Source organism: Lathyrus oleraceus, chromosome 3, assembly GCF_024323335.1.
Source record: "Lathyrus oleraceus cultivar Zhongwan6 chromosome 3, CAAS_Psat_ZW6_1.0, whole genome shotgun sequence".
Lineage (NCBI taxonomy): Eukaryota > Viridiplantae > Streptophyta > Magnoliopsida > Fabales > Fabaceae > Lathyrus > Lathyrus oleraceus.
In genome coordinates this window covers 255,772,084-255,789,078 of record NC_066581.1, presented here as the reverse complement: position 1 = coordinate 255,789,078, position 16,995 = coordinate 255,772,084, and the positions used below count along the sequence as shown (strand labels likewise).

Below are 16,995 nucleotides of genomic sequence, written 5' to 3'. Positions count from 1 at the left end.
AACTTCTCCTTTCAGCTGATCTGGTTCATTACTTACATTTGCCTATATATATATATATTGTAGGTGTTTAATTGGCTGCATTATATGGTAAAACACTAGCTGGATTCTAATGTCTTGACTGATGTCATGACATGGTGTGTATGTGTGACTGCAATTGTAGGTTAGAATATCTAACTGTACTCGGATGTCTTGACTGATGTCATGACACACTTGAGTAGTTACTGTAGGATTAGCTAATATAGGATTTATTGAATGTCAAACTGGATACTGTGACATTCATCCCTGTCAGCAGATATTGAGGAATAGAACAGTTGGTGTTCTGTTAGAGCTCAGTATTCATTTGCAGTCTGGTTATCAAGGAAGAACCAGACCTGGCATAAGGCCTACTGTATGAATGTCAAACTGGACGTTATGACATTCATCATGGACAGTATATACTGAATAATAGACAGAGTGGTGTTCTGCTACACTTCAGTATGTTTCTTAGTTTGTTCTTCAAGAGGATAACAGAACTAACTTAAGGCCAAATGTGTAAATGTCAAATTGGATACTTTGACATTTATTAATGTAAGCTGTTACTGTAGTATGGTCATTTTGGTCATGTACAAGTCAGCAAAATTGTACAGTCTATTTTCTGGAAAAACAGACTCAGCATATGATCCTTGATGTCTAGCTGAATGTCGTGACATTCATTCCTGACAGCATATGCTATATTGTAGGTTGTTCAGTTTTCTGTTTCAGCTTTTTCTTAGGCTATTCTTCAGGAAGTCAACAGCTTAGAGAAAAACCAGGAAATCAACAACCAAGCTACATTTAATGAACCTAACAAATAGCCTATTTGTTAGTAACCTAGATATTGAATTTATGGGAACTCGCGTGACCTTAAATTCAGGAGAATACAAGTGCAAAAGCCCAGGTACTGCAATATAAAAGGAAGTCGTTCCTTCATTCAGTTTTGGGGTTTTTGAGGCGTGAAGATTAAGTGTGTCCATCATACTTCACTGCTGTATTTTTGAGTCTTGTATTAGACATATCTTGTAAGCCAAGCCATTATCACGTTGATGATTGTTTTGGTATAGGGTGTTCATTGAGTTGTAAGTGTTGTGTCGCTCAAAGCTTTTAAGCGTGAGTGCTGTGTATCTTGATTAAAGCTGTTAAGCACAATCAAGAGTTGTTTGAAGTGTGACTTTAACGTTGTCTTTAATATTGATTAAAGGTAGTAATCACTGAGGTGATTGAGGGGGAGTGAGTAGGAACTCTGATCTTAGAGTAAGATTGAAATTGCATTGGGTAGGGATTAAGTGACAAGTTGTAAACGGGTGAGTTTAGCTTTGAATTAATACTACTGATAGTGGATTTCCTCCCTGGCTTGGTAGCCCCCAGATGTAGGTCATGTTGGACTGAACTGGGTAAACAATTACTTGTGTTATTTACTGCACTTACTGTTAAGTTCTGCATAATTCTTGTCTGTGCAGAATTGGATGTCATAACAACTCGTGTGACATCTAAAGTCTGATAACTAGAATTTCATATATATATATATATATATATATATATATATATATATATATATATATATATATATATATATATATATATATATATATATATATATATATATATATATATATATATATATATATATATATATATATATATATATATATATATAATATATATATATATATATATATATATATATATATGTATATATATATATATATATATATATATATATATATATATATATATATATATATATATATATATATATATATATATATATATAATATATATATATATATATATTATATATATATATATATATATATATATATATATATATATATATATATATATATATATATATATATATATATATATATATATATATATATATATATATATATATATATATATATATATATATATATATATATATATATATATATATATATATATATATATATATATATATATATATATATATATATATATATATATATATATATATATGGATTGTTGAATGTTGATAAGACTTTTCGTGATCTTTAAAAATCAGCTCCATTCACAAGCGTTTCTATTTGTGAGGGTCTTCACGTATTCCATCCTGAATATGTTTACCAGAATAATTACAGTTCTTTTCTCGAGGTCTCAAACTCTCTTTGTGTTACCTTTGATTTCGCCAGCTTCGACATATAAGGGAAGCTCATGATAGTTTAGATATACGTTGATGACATAATGTTTGGAAGAATGTGAAGTAAGATGGTACAACATTTTGTTTAACAAATGAGATTTGAATTTGAGATGAGTTTGGTTGGTGAACTCACCTACTTTCACGGTATACAAGTGAATCAAATGAAGGATGACATCTCTATATTCTAGAGTATATGTGCTAGAAGTATTGCGAATTAACGTGGTTTTGAGAATACAGGGCACAAACGCACCCCTGATGCCACTCATTCCAAGCTCTCTAAATATGAATAAGGAGTCATTTTTTATCAAAGCCTCTACAGGAGTATGATTTATAGTCTCTTATACCTCACTACCATTCGTCCTAACATCATTTTCTATGTTAAAGTGTTTGCACGCTATCAAGTGAATCATAAGATGAGTCATCTTGCTCAAGTCAATGGAATTATTAAATATATAAGTGGAACATATGACTATGGTCTTATGTACTTTTTTTATACCAACTCATTTCTTATTGGTTATTATGATGTTGATTGGGAAGGTAATCAAATAATAGAAAAAAGCACTTCTAGTTGATGTTTCTTTATGGGGAACAACCTAGTATCTTGGTTTAACAAAAAGCAGAATTGGGCCTCTATCTCCACTTCAAAGGTGTAGTACATTGATGTAGGGAGCAGTTGCACTCAACTCTTGCGGATGAAACAAAGTGTGAAAGAGTATAATGTGACACAAGATTTCACGATATTATACTGTGACAACATGAGTGTTGTCCATATTTCCAAAAATCTTGTTCAACATAGTCATATCAAGCACATTGACATTCAACATCACTTTATGAAAGATCTTGTAGAATAAAAGATAATTTCCCTTGATCATATTAGCACTGACAAACAACTAGCTGATATTTTCCCAAAAGCACTATATGTTATTCAGTTTGAAAATTTTAGATCAACCTTAGGATTGTGTGTTATTGAATTATAGCAATTAAAGAATGAGTGATTGAAATGATATTGGGCCAAATATATTTCTCACCAACTAACTTGTGCCTAGAGGATTGTTGTGTTCTTTATTCAACCTAACACGAATAGAAAATTGTTTAATATTCAAAGAGAAAATAATCATTTTGGCATTTCCTTTCCATGCTCATTTCTTCTCTCCAAATGTTCCTCTTCCCTTGGATCTCTATTTGTCTCTGTAACCATGGTTGAAACTAGACAAAAAATAAATACTTCTAGAAAACACAAGAAGATTGTAAAGAAGATAAAGAAGATAAAGAAGAAGACCGAAAAAGGAGATGGAGTTCTTATTAATGTTATGGTGTGCACATGAAAAATATCGTGATTTTAGAAAAAGTTGATGTCAGGCTAGAGGTATTTCTCATCTTGAAAGAGGTATTTCTCATCGTGATTTTAAACATATTATAATAATATATCCATATATAAAAATTAATATGTTTTAAATTAATATTTTAAAAGAATCATAGCTATGTCATTTAATAAATATATGATCTTTTTTTCTTATTTTCTATTCACTTTCACTCCTACTAACAATTATAAAAATTAATTTATTTTTTCACACTTTTTATTTATATATTTTTCTTTGACTTTCTTTCTTCTTATTTTTCTTATTTTTTTCTCCTTATTTTTCTTTAGTCATCCAAACAAAGTCTTAATCTTGTTCTATTAACTTTTAAAAAATTTGAATTTTTAGTACAACAATCATCCTCAAAATTTCGAAATTGTAATTTGTCCATGGGTTGAAAACGTTGACATTAAGATGCGACAAATTAAATTAGTTTGTCATAGAATAAGTTGTTGTTTTGTACAAAGAGTGGTTAAATTTGTCCCACATAGGCAGCTTGATTGGTAAATTAAAGAAAGTTGTCCCGTGTTTGATTTTAGAAACTAATACCTAGAAACTAATACCCTCACTAGCATTTTAGAAAGTTGTAATCACTTCAGAAGTCTCCATATATGCATTTTGTTTTACGACAATTCAACTCTCTCAAGTATCGGCCATTATTTCCACCAACTTACTTTGTAGGGAACACTTGAGGTTGATATAAACAGAAAACAATAATTGCCTGAAATTGATTATCATACAATTGTAAGCTTTGCCCAAAATTAAGTGTATTTGATATATATTTTTTCCTCTCTTTCCATTATCATTTATATTCCGTTCTTAAATCAAACTTAAGTATAAGTCGGTGGTACAGAATCCTAACTTGGATGCCGATTTTCGTTATGTCGATGTAGAGAGTGTCTTCATGTCTTCCATCCTGAATGTGTTTACCATAATAACTGCAGTTCTTTTCTCGAGGTCTCTGACTCTCTTTGTATTACCTTTGATTTCGCCAGCTTTGACATATAAGGGAAGCTCATGATAGTTTAGATCTACGTTGATGACATAATGTTTGGTGGAATGTGAAGTAAGACGGTACAACATTTTGTTTAACAAGTGAGATATGAATTTGAGATAAGCTTGGTTGGTGAACTCGCCTACTTTCACGGTATACAAGTGAATCAAATGAAGGTGACATCTATATATTCTAGAGTATATGTGCTAGAAGTATTGTGAATAAACTTAGTTTTGAGAATACAAGGCACAAACGCACCCCTGATGTCACTCATGTCAAGCTCTCTAAATATGAATAAGGGGTCATTTTTTTATCAAAGCCTCTACATGAGTATGATTTATAGTCTCTTCTATCTCACTACCATTCGTCCTAACATCACTTTCTATGTTAAAGTGTTTGCACGCTATCAAGCCAATCATAAGATGAGTCATCTTGCTCAAGTCAAGAGAATTATTAGATATATAAGTGGAACATCTGACTATGGTCTTATGTACTTTTTTTTATACCAACTCATTGGTTATTATGATGTTGATTGGGATGGTAATGCAAATAATAGAAAAAAAAAACACTTCTAGTTGATGTTTCTTTATAGGGAACAACCTAGTATCTTGGTTTAGCAAAAAGAAGAATTGTGTCTCTATCTCCACTTCAAAGGTTTAGTACATTGATGTAGGGGGCAGTTGCACTCAACTCTTGCGAATGAAATAAAGTGTGAAAGAGTACAATGTGACACAAGATTTCACGATATTATACTCTGACAACATGGGTGTTGTCCATATTTCCAAAAATCTTGTTCAACGTAGTTGTATCAAGCACATTTACATTCAACATCACTTTATGAAAGATCTTGTAGAAGAAAAGATAATTTCCCTTCATCATATTAGCATTCACAAACAACTAGCTGATATTTTCCCAAAACCACTATATGTTATTCAGTTTGAAAATTTTAGATCGACCTTAGGATTGTGTGTTTTTGACTTATAGCCCTTAAAGAATGAGTGATTGAAATGATATTGGGCCAAATATATTTCTCGCCAACTAACTTGTACCCAAATGGTTGTTGTGTTCTTTATTCAACCCAACATGAATAGAAAATTGTTTGATATTCAAAGATAAAATAATCATTTTGGCATTTCCTTTCCATGCTCATTTCTTCTCTCCAATTGTTCCTCTTCCCTTGTATCTCTATTTTTCTCTGCAACCATGGATGAAACTAGACAAGAAACAAATACTTCTAGAAAAGACAAGAATATTGTAAAGAAGATAAAGAAGAAGACCAAAAAAGGAGATGAAGTTGTTATTAATGTTATGGTGTGCACATGAAAAACATCATGATTTTAGAAAAAGTTGATGGTCAGGCTAGAGGTATTTCTCATCTTGAAAAGCCTAACGAGTTCAAGCATAAAAAGTTGAAAAAGATTAGTGATTATGCTCTCCTCTCTAGGTCCGACCTAATTGTTTACAGGACTGTTACTAACAAAACCACTAAGGCGACCAAAGTAACTGAAGAGACTCTTCATCCTCTAGTGAAAGTCAACACTAAGAGCCATCACGCCGATGTTCGCCTCAAATTTATTCCTCTTAGTGTGGTTCATCCTAACAAAGATCAAGGTAAAACTGCTAAACCTAGCGTTCCTAAAAGTTATCTGATAGTCAATTTTGTGAATCTTAATGTTGAGATGAGCAAATTCGAAAATGATGAGTCTGACAATCTTAACAAAAAAATTGAAACCTTGGATGTATGTGATAACCCTCACAATGAGAATGTTGTTGAAAAGCTTCTAAACTATGTTATTCTTTAGCACATATGAAAATGGTCAATAAAGTCATAAAGTTGATCAAGCAAATCGGAAAAGACCTGACTAGGAGAAACAATGGCTTGTTTAGAGAAGCAAAGACAATCATCTCGCCAAGCCAAGCAAGAGCTTGGTCAGCCATATGCAAGGAAACACAAGCAGAGATATCCTCGCTAGGTTAAAGAGTTAGTTTGTTGGGTGAGCTAATGCAAGACAAAATGATTCAAACATTTCTTCAAGACCAATTTACTTCATAATGAAGCAAGGGGTTTCAAGCTAGGAGAATATGATGATATTGTTTAGCAAAGAAAGGCGGTTTTAGAGATTCCTTACATGTCAAGTAACTTCAAGGTAAAGGAAGACTAGCTCACTAGGAAAAATAGGGTCTCACTTAGCAAAGCAAGGCAGCAAAGCCCACTTGGATGAGCTAACAATCAAATTGTGGTGCAAAAAGACAAGCTCATTAGGCTAGCAGTTTGAACCATTTATTTGAGAGACTTCGGTAGAGCACTTGTAGTATATTCTTACCAGAAATACATCAATACAACAAGGTAGAAAGAGAGAGAGGAAGATTTAAGGCGAAGCTTTATCCTAGAAATCAATGCAAATGATATTCAATTTCTTACTTCTAGGTCATCATTGTACAACTACTGTGAGTAAGAGTAGCTACTTTCTCTTTGGGTGGGATTAGATCTAGTTGTCTGAATATTCATGTATTGATTTTAACCATGTCATTTTATGTAATTCTAATCATGCTTTACTATTGATGATCATCTTAATTCATAAGTTTTAGAAAAGCTAAATAGAACATGTTTTCGTGATTTTGAAATGACATTGAGAAATACCTTTCATTATTAAATCAAATATTTCCATCTGGTACATGTTAAACTATAGAGATATAATTAGGTTTAACAGCTATATATACTATCGAAACTTAAAGTTATCATACTAGTTAATAGGTTGAAAGACCTTCTATTAGGTAATGTGATTGATTTCACATTTTTGATTTATTGTTAAACAAATAAATCGAGTGATGGTTGATAATATTAATTTCTAATTAGAAATTCATATTACTGATCACGATAAGGCATCAATATAAGATGATGAAATCTAATCCCAACAAGCTTTTTCATCTTTCAAAACATCAATCTCGTTTATCATTATTTCAGTTTTAAGTTCCTAAAACTAACAACTTTTACAAACCTTTCTAAAAATCATAACTATTGAATGCACTTTGAAGAAACTTCATCTTCAGAAGCTGACCAATCCATTTAAGGATTTAAAGATTTTGTGTTTTCTTCAGTTGCGATCTTTGAACAAGTTCATCCTTTTGTGACTACTTTCCAGATCTTGTTGTCCATGGGCTTGAGAAAAATAACCATGCGAGCCTTCCAATAATCATAATTTGTATCATCAAGAAATAATGGATGGTTAACAAATCCTCCTTCTTTGACATTGTCCATCTTGAACAAAATATATACAAAACCTTAGAGCTCATCCAACTATAACAAGGTGTCTACTTTGAAGCCAATTGAAATTATGTTCGATCAGTGACATAATGTCACACACAACGTTTAAACAATGTGTGAGACAATACAATTTAAAAGGAGCGAAGAACAAATAAACAATATAAATAACATAGATAACTGTTAATCCGATTTGGTGCAACTTCATCTACATCTAGAGGACATCGGCCTAATGAAACAAAACTCACTAATTCAATAGTCAATAGTACACGACAGTTTCATCAAAACTCTCTCAGTTCAATGTCCTTTTCATAATACTACTCATATTTTGACTCAGGCTCCCCCTGAATATAAGCCTCCTCACTTTAACTTAAACACTTTACAAAGTGTATGCAATAAAACAATTTTATATGTTGTGATTCAAATCACAATTAAAGACCAAATACTCTATCATTATAAAATAAGAAAAATCCTTCTAAATAAAGTATTACAACGAAAATACAAAGACTTAATAAAACAAAATATGGCATGCTAAAATCTTCGAAAGGTGTGTCTTCAAGCAAAGAGAATCACATCCTTAAAAAGGCAACCACAATTCTGCCGAAAAGTTCAGTAGGGTTTTATCAATAACCAACTGAGTCCAAAATCTGCGAGTTCAATCTTCTTTATTAAAAACAAATTTGAATCATTTAATAAATCAAATCTAAATAAATATTTTCCAAGCAAATTTATAATTTAACATAATTTTTACCAAACTAATTCAGATTTAAAAGCTTTTCTCAAAAAAACACTATTAATCAGACTTCTGATTGAACTAAAAAAACAAATATGAAAAATAGATGCTGAAGCGCTATTCAAGCGGGTAGAGTAGCATGCGACAGAGTTAAACATAGACAAGATAACTCGTACTAAGTTAAATAATAACAATAATTTTAATAAAATTAAGATTACAACAATTATATCACTAAATTACGATTAATAAACGTATATCAATTAAATCTTATATTATATTTTTTTATTAACCAAATACACTCTTTGTGGTCTTATATATAAGAAGAAAAAAATTACTTTTTAGATTTATTGAATATTCAATATATTTGCACTGTATAATAGATCAAATACATTGATTACTTTATGAATTTAAATAGAACCCGAGCGGTCTAAGCCTCGGGACGTACCCTAATCGAAAGAAAGGCGTTAGACAGACTAACGGAAAACGAGATAAAGAAAGGAGTTGACTCTATGTGTAAAACCTTGTTCGCGGGAGAGTATTTCTCCAATGAAAATCAAACTTTTGGACAAGAGAAAAAAGGAACTCGCCCTTTGACACCAAGGGATAAGAGTTGATTGATAGTGATGACTTGATGAAAGGAATCTATGAGAGAAGGTTCTCAAACTGGATTCCGACCCAATAAAAATAAGATGAGAGATAGTATTATTCATTAGAGATTTTGTTAACATTTAACCAAACAACAAATAATAGTCGATATAACTTTGGTCAATATAATGTAACAAAGCAAATTTGACCAAATTCAATGTACCAAATAATAGTCGATATAACTTTGGTCAATATAATATAATATAATGTAACAAAGCAAATTTGACCAAATTCAATGTACCAAAAACTACTTTCTCACACATCCTCAAAATTCAGCTACTTTTCTTATAAATACTAATTAACTTTGGCCTTACTCTCACATTATAATGCTATTGGATCTTGTCTAGCACCTACGTCGATCCAACTTTTGAATCTTAATAATGGCAATGGAACATGTCCATCACATGAAGGGCGGTGTAGGAGAAACAAGCTATGCAAATAACTCATCACTTCAGGTATTAACCATCCTCTCTTCTACCTCAACCTAAATAATTTGAGTAGATATGTGATATTCACCTCAAATTAATTCATTATGTGCAGAGAAAAGTGATCATGGAAGTGAAAACCATACTTGAGGAAAATATGGTATTGATAATGTCCAACAAAAGTGTAAAAGGTTATTGGAAAATAGCTGATTTAGGTTGCTCTTCCGGATCAAACACACTTTTGTCCATTTCAAATATCATGAACATCATCCATAAAATTAACACGAAATTAAATCATGGGAAAGGGAAACCTGTATTTCAAATATATCTCAATGATGTATTTGAAAATGATTTCAATACAATCTTCAAACTACTCCCTGATTTCTACCAACGAGAAAAAGAAAAGAATGATGGAGAATGCTTCATAAATGTAACACCAGGAAGTTTTTATGGAAGGCTATTCCCAAATAATTATATTGACTTTTTTCATTCCTCATATTGTCTCCATTGGCTATCTCAGGTTAGAAAAGTTTGTATTATATTTATGTTTATGTCATATATATATATATATATATATATATATATATATATATATATATATATATATATATATATATATATATATATATATATATATATATATATATATATACTATTCACTGTTATTGTAAAAAGATTTACACTATCGATTCATCATCATCATCAGTTTGCATTATTTTATAGGATTTTAAAATAAAAGTCAAACTTATTTCAATATCCAACGCATGAGATTAACTGACGGTGTAAAATCCTTTTACACTGTCAATGTTTTCCAATTAAATTCATATATATATCAACAATGTTATTCATACAATAAAATTTGACACCAATACTTACACCATACACCGTTCACCGTATTTATACGGTGAACAGTGTTTTTTTTTTAATAAAAATATATTATTTACAAAATAATATTTTAAAAAAAAAATTATAAATTTATTTTGTAGTACAAAAATAAAATTGAGTCATTAACCAACTTCACTATAATATTAACCAAAGATAGGTAAGTTATTAACCAATTTCAATACTTTATTCGTGAACAATGACCACAAACAATATTCGTGAACAATAAATTTTTAATAGTAAAATAAAGTTGGTTAATCAGATGTAAAATATTGGTTAATAAAGTGATAAAGTTGATTAATAAACTTTCAGATATTAAAAATATTTTTTATTAGTAAAATAAAGTTGATTAATAAAATATAAAATATGGATTAATAAAACTATAAAGTTGGTTAATCATATATTTTTATATTAATATTTTTTAATTCAAAAAAAAAAATATTTTTTTTATAATATTTAAAAAATATTATATATATATATATATATATATATATATATATATATATATATATATATATATATATATATATGTGTGTTTTTTATTTATTTATAATAGGAGAGAGAAATTAACAATAAAAATTGAAATGATACTGTATACGATGTAGGTGTATAAACATTGGTATAAAGATATCAATTCTATATATATATATATATATAGATATATATATATATATATATATATATATATATAGATATATATATATATATATATATATATATATATATATTATATATATATAATTTTTTTTTTGGGTATGTGTGTTAGGCACTCAAATTTTGGTGAAGAATGGAGTACCACTCAACAAAGGAAATATTTATTTATTAACCAATTTTATTTTATTAATAAAAAATATTTTTAATATCTGAAAATTATTAACCAACTTTATTACTTTATTAACCAATATTTTATATTTTATTAATCAATTGTATTTTATTATTAAAAATTTACTGTTGTTATATATATATATATATATATATATATATATATATATATATATATATATATATATATATATATATATATATATATATATATATATATAAACATATTTTTTATTTATTTATAAAAGGAGAGAGAAATTAAACATCTGTGTAAAGATATCAATTATATATATATATATATATATATATATTAGATATATATATATATATATATATATATATATATATATATATATAATATATATATATTATATATATATATATATATATATATATATTATATATATAATATATATATATATATATATATATATATATATATATATATATATATATATATATATATATATAATCTTTTTATTTTTGGGGTGTGTGTATGTTAGGCACCGAAAATTTTGGTGAAGAATGGAGAACCACTCAACAAAGGAAATATTTACTTATCAAAAACAAGCCCTCCATCAGTTTATGAAGCATATTTTAAGCAGTTTGAAAGAGATTTTCAGTATTTTCTAAAGTTACGCTTCAAAGAATTGGCATTGGACGGTACGATGGCATTAACATTCATTGGCACAGAATCACATGACAAAATTATTTCTGTTCAAGGAGTACTTGGCATGGTACTGAATGAGATGGTCCAAGAGGTAAATATGAGTTTCATAATCTATATTTATATTAAACACTTTCAAATATAAAAAACTTATTGTTAATCCCAAATTGATTGGAATTTCACCAAAAATTTATGGAGAATTCAAGTGGCATCAATAATTAAAAGAAGAATAGAAAAGATGAAAATTATAAATATAAAAAAAGGGAATTAATTGATTATGCAGTATTACTCTATACTTTCAAAATTAGATTTTTTATTTAACCGTGGAACTGTACCTTTGGTTATCAGGACAGATCCAACGAACCCTGAGGCTCCCTTCTAATTTAAAAAATAGGTACAACTTTTTTTTAAAATTACAATTAAAATAATTTAAAATTTATATAAAAATATAATTATATATTAATTTTAAATAAATTTAATTATAATTATTCTAATTTTTTATCCTCTCATTTTTTTATGTATTAAATTTTTATCATAATATTTTTTTGTTTTATTGAATTTTTATTATAATATTTTTTTATATCTATTAATGTTAATGAAAAAAATTACACATTTTAAAATTTGAGATCCTCCAATATTTGGGATCCTGTGTTGTAGAGTTTGTTGCTCTTGCACATGACCAACCTTGTATGTCATAGTTAAGAAGAGGTTACTCCCTATATATAAGTTGAGTTTGTTTGCTTTCTAAGTAACACTCCAACTAATCTAATTCAACAAATATTATAAAAACTACCTCAAAATCTCTATCGAACATCATACTTAGATATTTCAACCTAAACTCTTTGACATTTTCTTGTCTGTATCGAACAACCTATTTTGACATAAGAAATTACAATTCAACAAAATTTATTACAAAGAACTCCTTGAGGTGAAGAATAAAGACAAACGAGAGTATTTTTATTGGCATGAACGAGTGGAGGGAAGTGGGATTGCTCTCCTCTTTGCCGTACTTACATATATTAAATTAGGGGTGGCAAAATGGATGGATTGGATGGATATGAATTGGATCGTTAATGGATGGATCAAAACAATCCATTATCCATTAACAATCCACTAAAAGTTTTTTTAAAATATTCAATCCAATCCATCCATTTTTTTTTCCTTTTAAATTTTTCTTTGAAATTTATTTTTTTTAAAAAGTTTTTTACTTTTTTTAATAAAACAATATCAGTTTTTTTTTTCAAAAAAAAATATATTTTTGTATTTTTGAAAAAAATAATTTAAAAATAATTTTTTTTTATATTCGTAAAAGAAAATAATTTAATTATTTTTTATATTCGTAAAAAAATAATATCAGTTTTCTAATTTAAAAATAAGATTTTTTTTATTTTTAAATTTTTGGAAAAAATCGATTTTTTGTATTTTAAAAAAAATGATTTTTTTTCGAAAAAAAAAATTAATATTTGAAAAAATATTTTTTTTTAAAATTAGATAAAAAAATCCATTGAATCATTAAAATGTGTTGGATGGATTGGATCAATCCATGCTTATAAATGGATGGATTGGATCAATCCATGCTTATAAATGGATGGATTGGATCAATCCATTAACTTAATTTTTTATGTAATGGATGGATTGGATGGATTTTTTGATGGATGGATTGGATGGATTTTCTCTTAATGGATCCAATTGTCACCCCTATATTAAATACTAAAAAAATATTGTTTAAATATTTTTCATATTTTGTAGGGTTTGGTTGAAGAGAATAAATTGGACATGTTTAACTTTCCTACATACCATCCGACTAAAGAGGAAGTAAGGCAAGTAATTGAGAGAGAAGGATCTTTTACCCTTCAAATTATAAAGACTTTTAAAATGGGATGGGATGCAAACCTTCAGAAAGATAATGTTAATTATGTTGTTGATAGAAAAATGAGAGGAGAGTTCATATCCAAGTATCATCGGGCTGTATTTGAACCTCTTTTAATAGCTGCATTTGGTGAAAATATCATGGATGTATTGTTCTCAAGATTTGCAAACTTGCTTACACAACTCATTGAGTTTGAGACATTGGAATTTACTAATATTGTATTATTCTTGACCAAGGATTCTTGAAGATGGAAGATGGTAAGATAATGCATCCATGGATTTTTTTCCCCTTTTGATTTGTGTATTATCTTAGCACATGCTTTGTTTGTTTTCTTCATGTAGTTTTTTAGCATTTGAATTATGTTATGCTGAATAGGCATTTATTTCATTGACTTCTTCATCTCTACATCTTGGGTTGGAGCAATGTTATTGAATTTGTGTATTAATATGTAGACATATAAATTTACCTTTTCAAGTCCAATAAGGGAAAGGAGTTCCTACTCTGGAAAATTGAGAGTATGTTGAATGAACTCCTTTATTCCTTAAGATATTTCATAAAGCTACTGTAAACATTTTGAGATCATATTAGATGAAGAACTTTTATATGAAGAACTTCTACAAATATAAAGGCAATGTTAATGGTCACTATAAGAAAAGGCCAATCAACATTGCAAAAACCATTGGTAAAACGAATCAACGTCAGTAACCAGATAGCCTCTTGCAAGATTCTGAGCATGACAACATTTGTCAAGGATAAAACCATTGGCAAAAATTTGAGTACACAAAAGTTTCGAGGGGTAACCCTTGTCGAATTTCTAAAATAATTAACGTTGCAAATACCCTAAAATAATGTATGGGGTAAATACAATGTGTGTGAGTGTGTGTATGTGTGTTCTGGGACGACCATCATAATGGAATTACAATCCTTCCAAAATCTTCTCATCACACAAGAACTCTTTACTTGATGATCACACAATATTTAAAATGCGTTCACATCCAACGATTCTCCACAATTTACTCCTAGCAAATAATGAATATGTTATTCCCTCTCTATTATACAGCAGACGCCAAATTCAGATAACAAGTTTCAAACACAAGTTCAAATCACTCTTCTTCCTCACATAATGACTTGAGCGTTGGAGTGCTAACCTTGCAAGTCATTCCCCTCAGCGATGCGTCAGAAGTTCAGATCCACCATCACTTCTGATCCTAACTTCATTTCTGGTTCTAGAATAGAACAATGACAAAGTTTATGGAAATTGACTTCTTATTTTTACGTTCTCCACAATCCCATGTTCTCTCTCCAATTCATCACTTGGTAACCTCCTCAAATCACCAAATCAAGAGCATTCATAATCGAACATGAAGATCCGCCGCATTTGATCCAATTGAGTATCATTTGAGATTTCATTCCTCGAATTTCTCGATCTCTAGTTCCTACGATTTTAAGTGATGGTTAGATCCAAAACTACTCATTTTGCTGCTGCTCGAGAAGATGCAGTTGCTCTTGTCGCTCAGGAAGTGATCAATTAATCACCTCCACCTCATCAAAAAAACGATGTGAATTGGACCTCAGGTTACACCTCTAGTTGTGAAACCTGAAGTCTTACCTGGTTTCCCGTTACTACGAGAAAACCTTGGATCACAAGACGCTAACAAGCTACTGAACAACATGTACAACATCGTTCGACCATAGAATTCGCAAGAAATAGAGGAAATGTTGATGCGGCTCGAAGAAATCCTCCACAATGATTCTCGACGAGGAAATTACATTGTCCAAGAGGCCATGTGAAGAAGAACTCATGATGTAACACCCCGACTTTAGTTTATTAATTTATTTAAATTATTAGATTTAATTTAATAAATATATATATATGTCTTGCTCGAATTGTTGTTATTACTTATTATTTCATGTGTTTTATGATATTTAAGGGTATTTTAGTAATTTAATAAATAATGAGAATTTAGAGTACTAAGAGCGAATAAATAAAATAGAATTATTTAATTTAGAAATAATTAGATATTTTTATTACTTAGAGATAATTGGAGAAATTATCAGATTTAATAAAAAAATGATTATTTTATAGTTATTATATAAACTAAATTTTTGTTAAAGAATTATTCAGTGGAATTTTATTAAAAAAATAAAAAACTTATTTTAATTAAAATCAGATGTTTAGTGGGTGGAAACAATTTGAAACTTTTAGGTTACATATATACTAAATATATATACTAAATGTGAGGGCTCGAGAGTTTTTATGTGAAAAATTAGAATTTGGGAAAAGAGGTGAATATGAAGTGGGAAGAGAGCAACTTTGGAGCGATCGTGAGAAAAGAGGAAGAATTACATAAATCCTCAAACTTAGAGGTAAGGGGGGTGGAAATTTCTTTACTCATGGGTGACTTTAAGCAGTCAGGATAGTGAGGGGTCCTTACCCTCTTATCTCTGCCTTCTAGTGTTCACGGTTTGTGGCCTTATTGCTAACCAAAGGGGTTTGACATACACCCTTGAGGTTACCGATCGATATGTTGTTGTATTCTGTTACTGTAATAAAATTTGTGTATGAATATGTGAATGTTATGATATGTCATTTTGGGATATTTTTGTGGGGCACTGTTAACTTGTGATATTTTGCGATGAAATTAAGACTCGTATGATTGTTTGTGATATTTTTTAGATGAAATTGGGAATTGTATTATTTGTGTGTATCAAAAAGTTTCTATGCAACCTTTTGGTCTCTTTTCTCAAATTTCGTAAAATGTCAAAAATATCGTTGTAGCGGTAAATTCATGATCATCAAGCTATGGGTAAACTAGACATCAAATAACAAGAGTCGCCACCGCGCTTTTATTGTTTCCAAGGGAAAAAGGAAAAAGTACGAACAAAACTCAAAAGTAAGAAGTTTTCAAATCAAAACTAATAAAATGTCAGAGATTACAGGTAAGGGGGTTGGTTACACAGAGGGAAGATGTTAGCACCCAAAGTGTCCTAGGTACTCCTAGGGAGCCCTTTCTTGTGTGCATATGTATTTTGTACAAAGTGATGTTTACAAACAAATAGAATGGGGGGATGAGAAAAGAATTCATTAATTATATTTTTGTGTTTGACAAGACCTTCGGACTTGTGCCTACGTACCAACA

At 29.3% G+C, this 16,995-nt stretch overlaps 1 protein-coding gene across 1 annotated transcript; it reads left to right on the top strand.

Moving 5' to 3' along the window:
* Positions 1-9,450: 9,450 nt before the first annotated feature.
* LOC127126730 (S-adenosyl-L-methionine:benzoic acid/salicylic acid carboxyl methyltransferase 1) lies at positions 9,451-14,300 on the top strand. Its single transcript, XM_051055715.1, has 4 exons — positions 9,451-9,644; positions 9,730-10,134; positions 11,822-12,079; positions 13,735-14,300. Exons 1-4 carry the CDS (start codon positions 9,570-9,572, stop codon positions 14,098-14,100), a joined length of 1,104 nt encoding a protein of 367 aa, XP_050911672.1. The 5' UTR covers positions 9,451-9,569; the 3' UTR covers positions 14,101-14,300.
* The last annotated feature ends 2,695 nt before the right edge of the window (positions 14,301-16,995 follow it).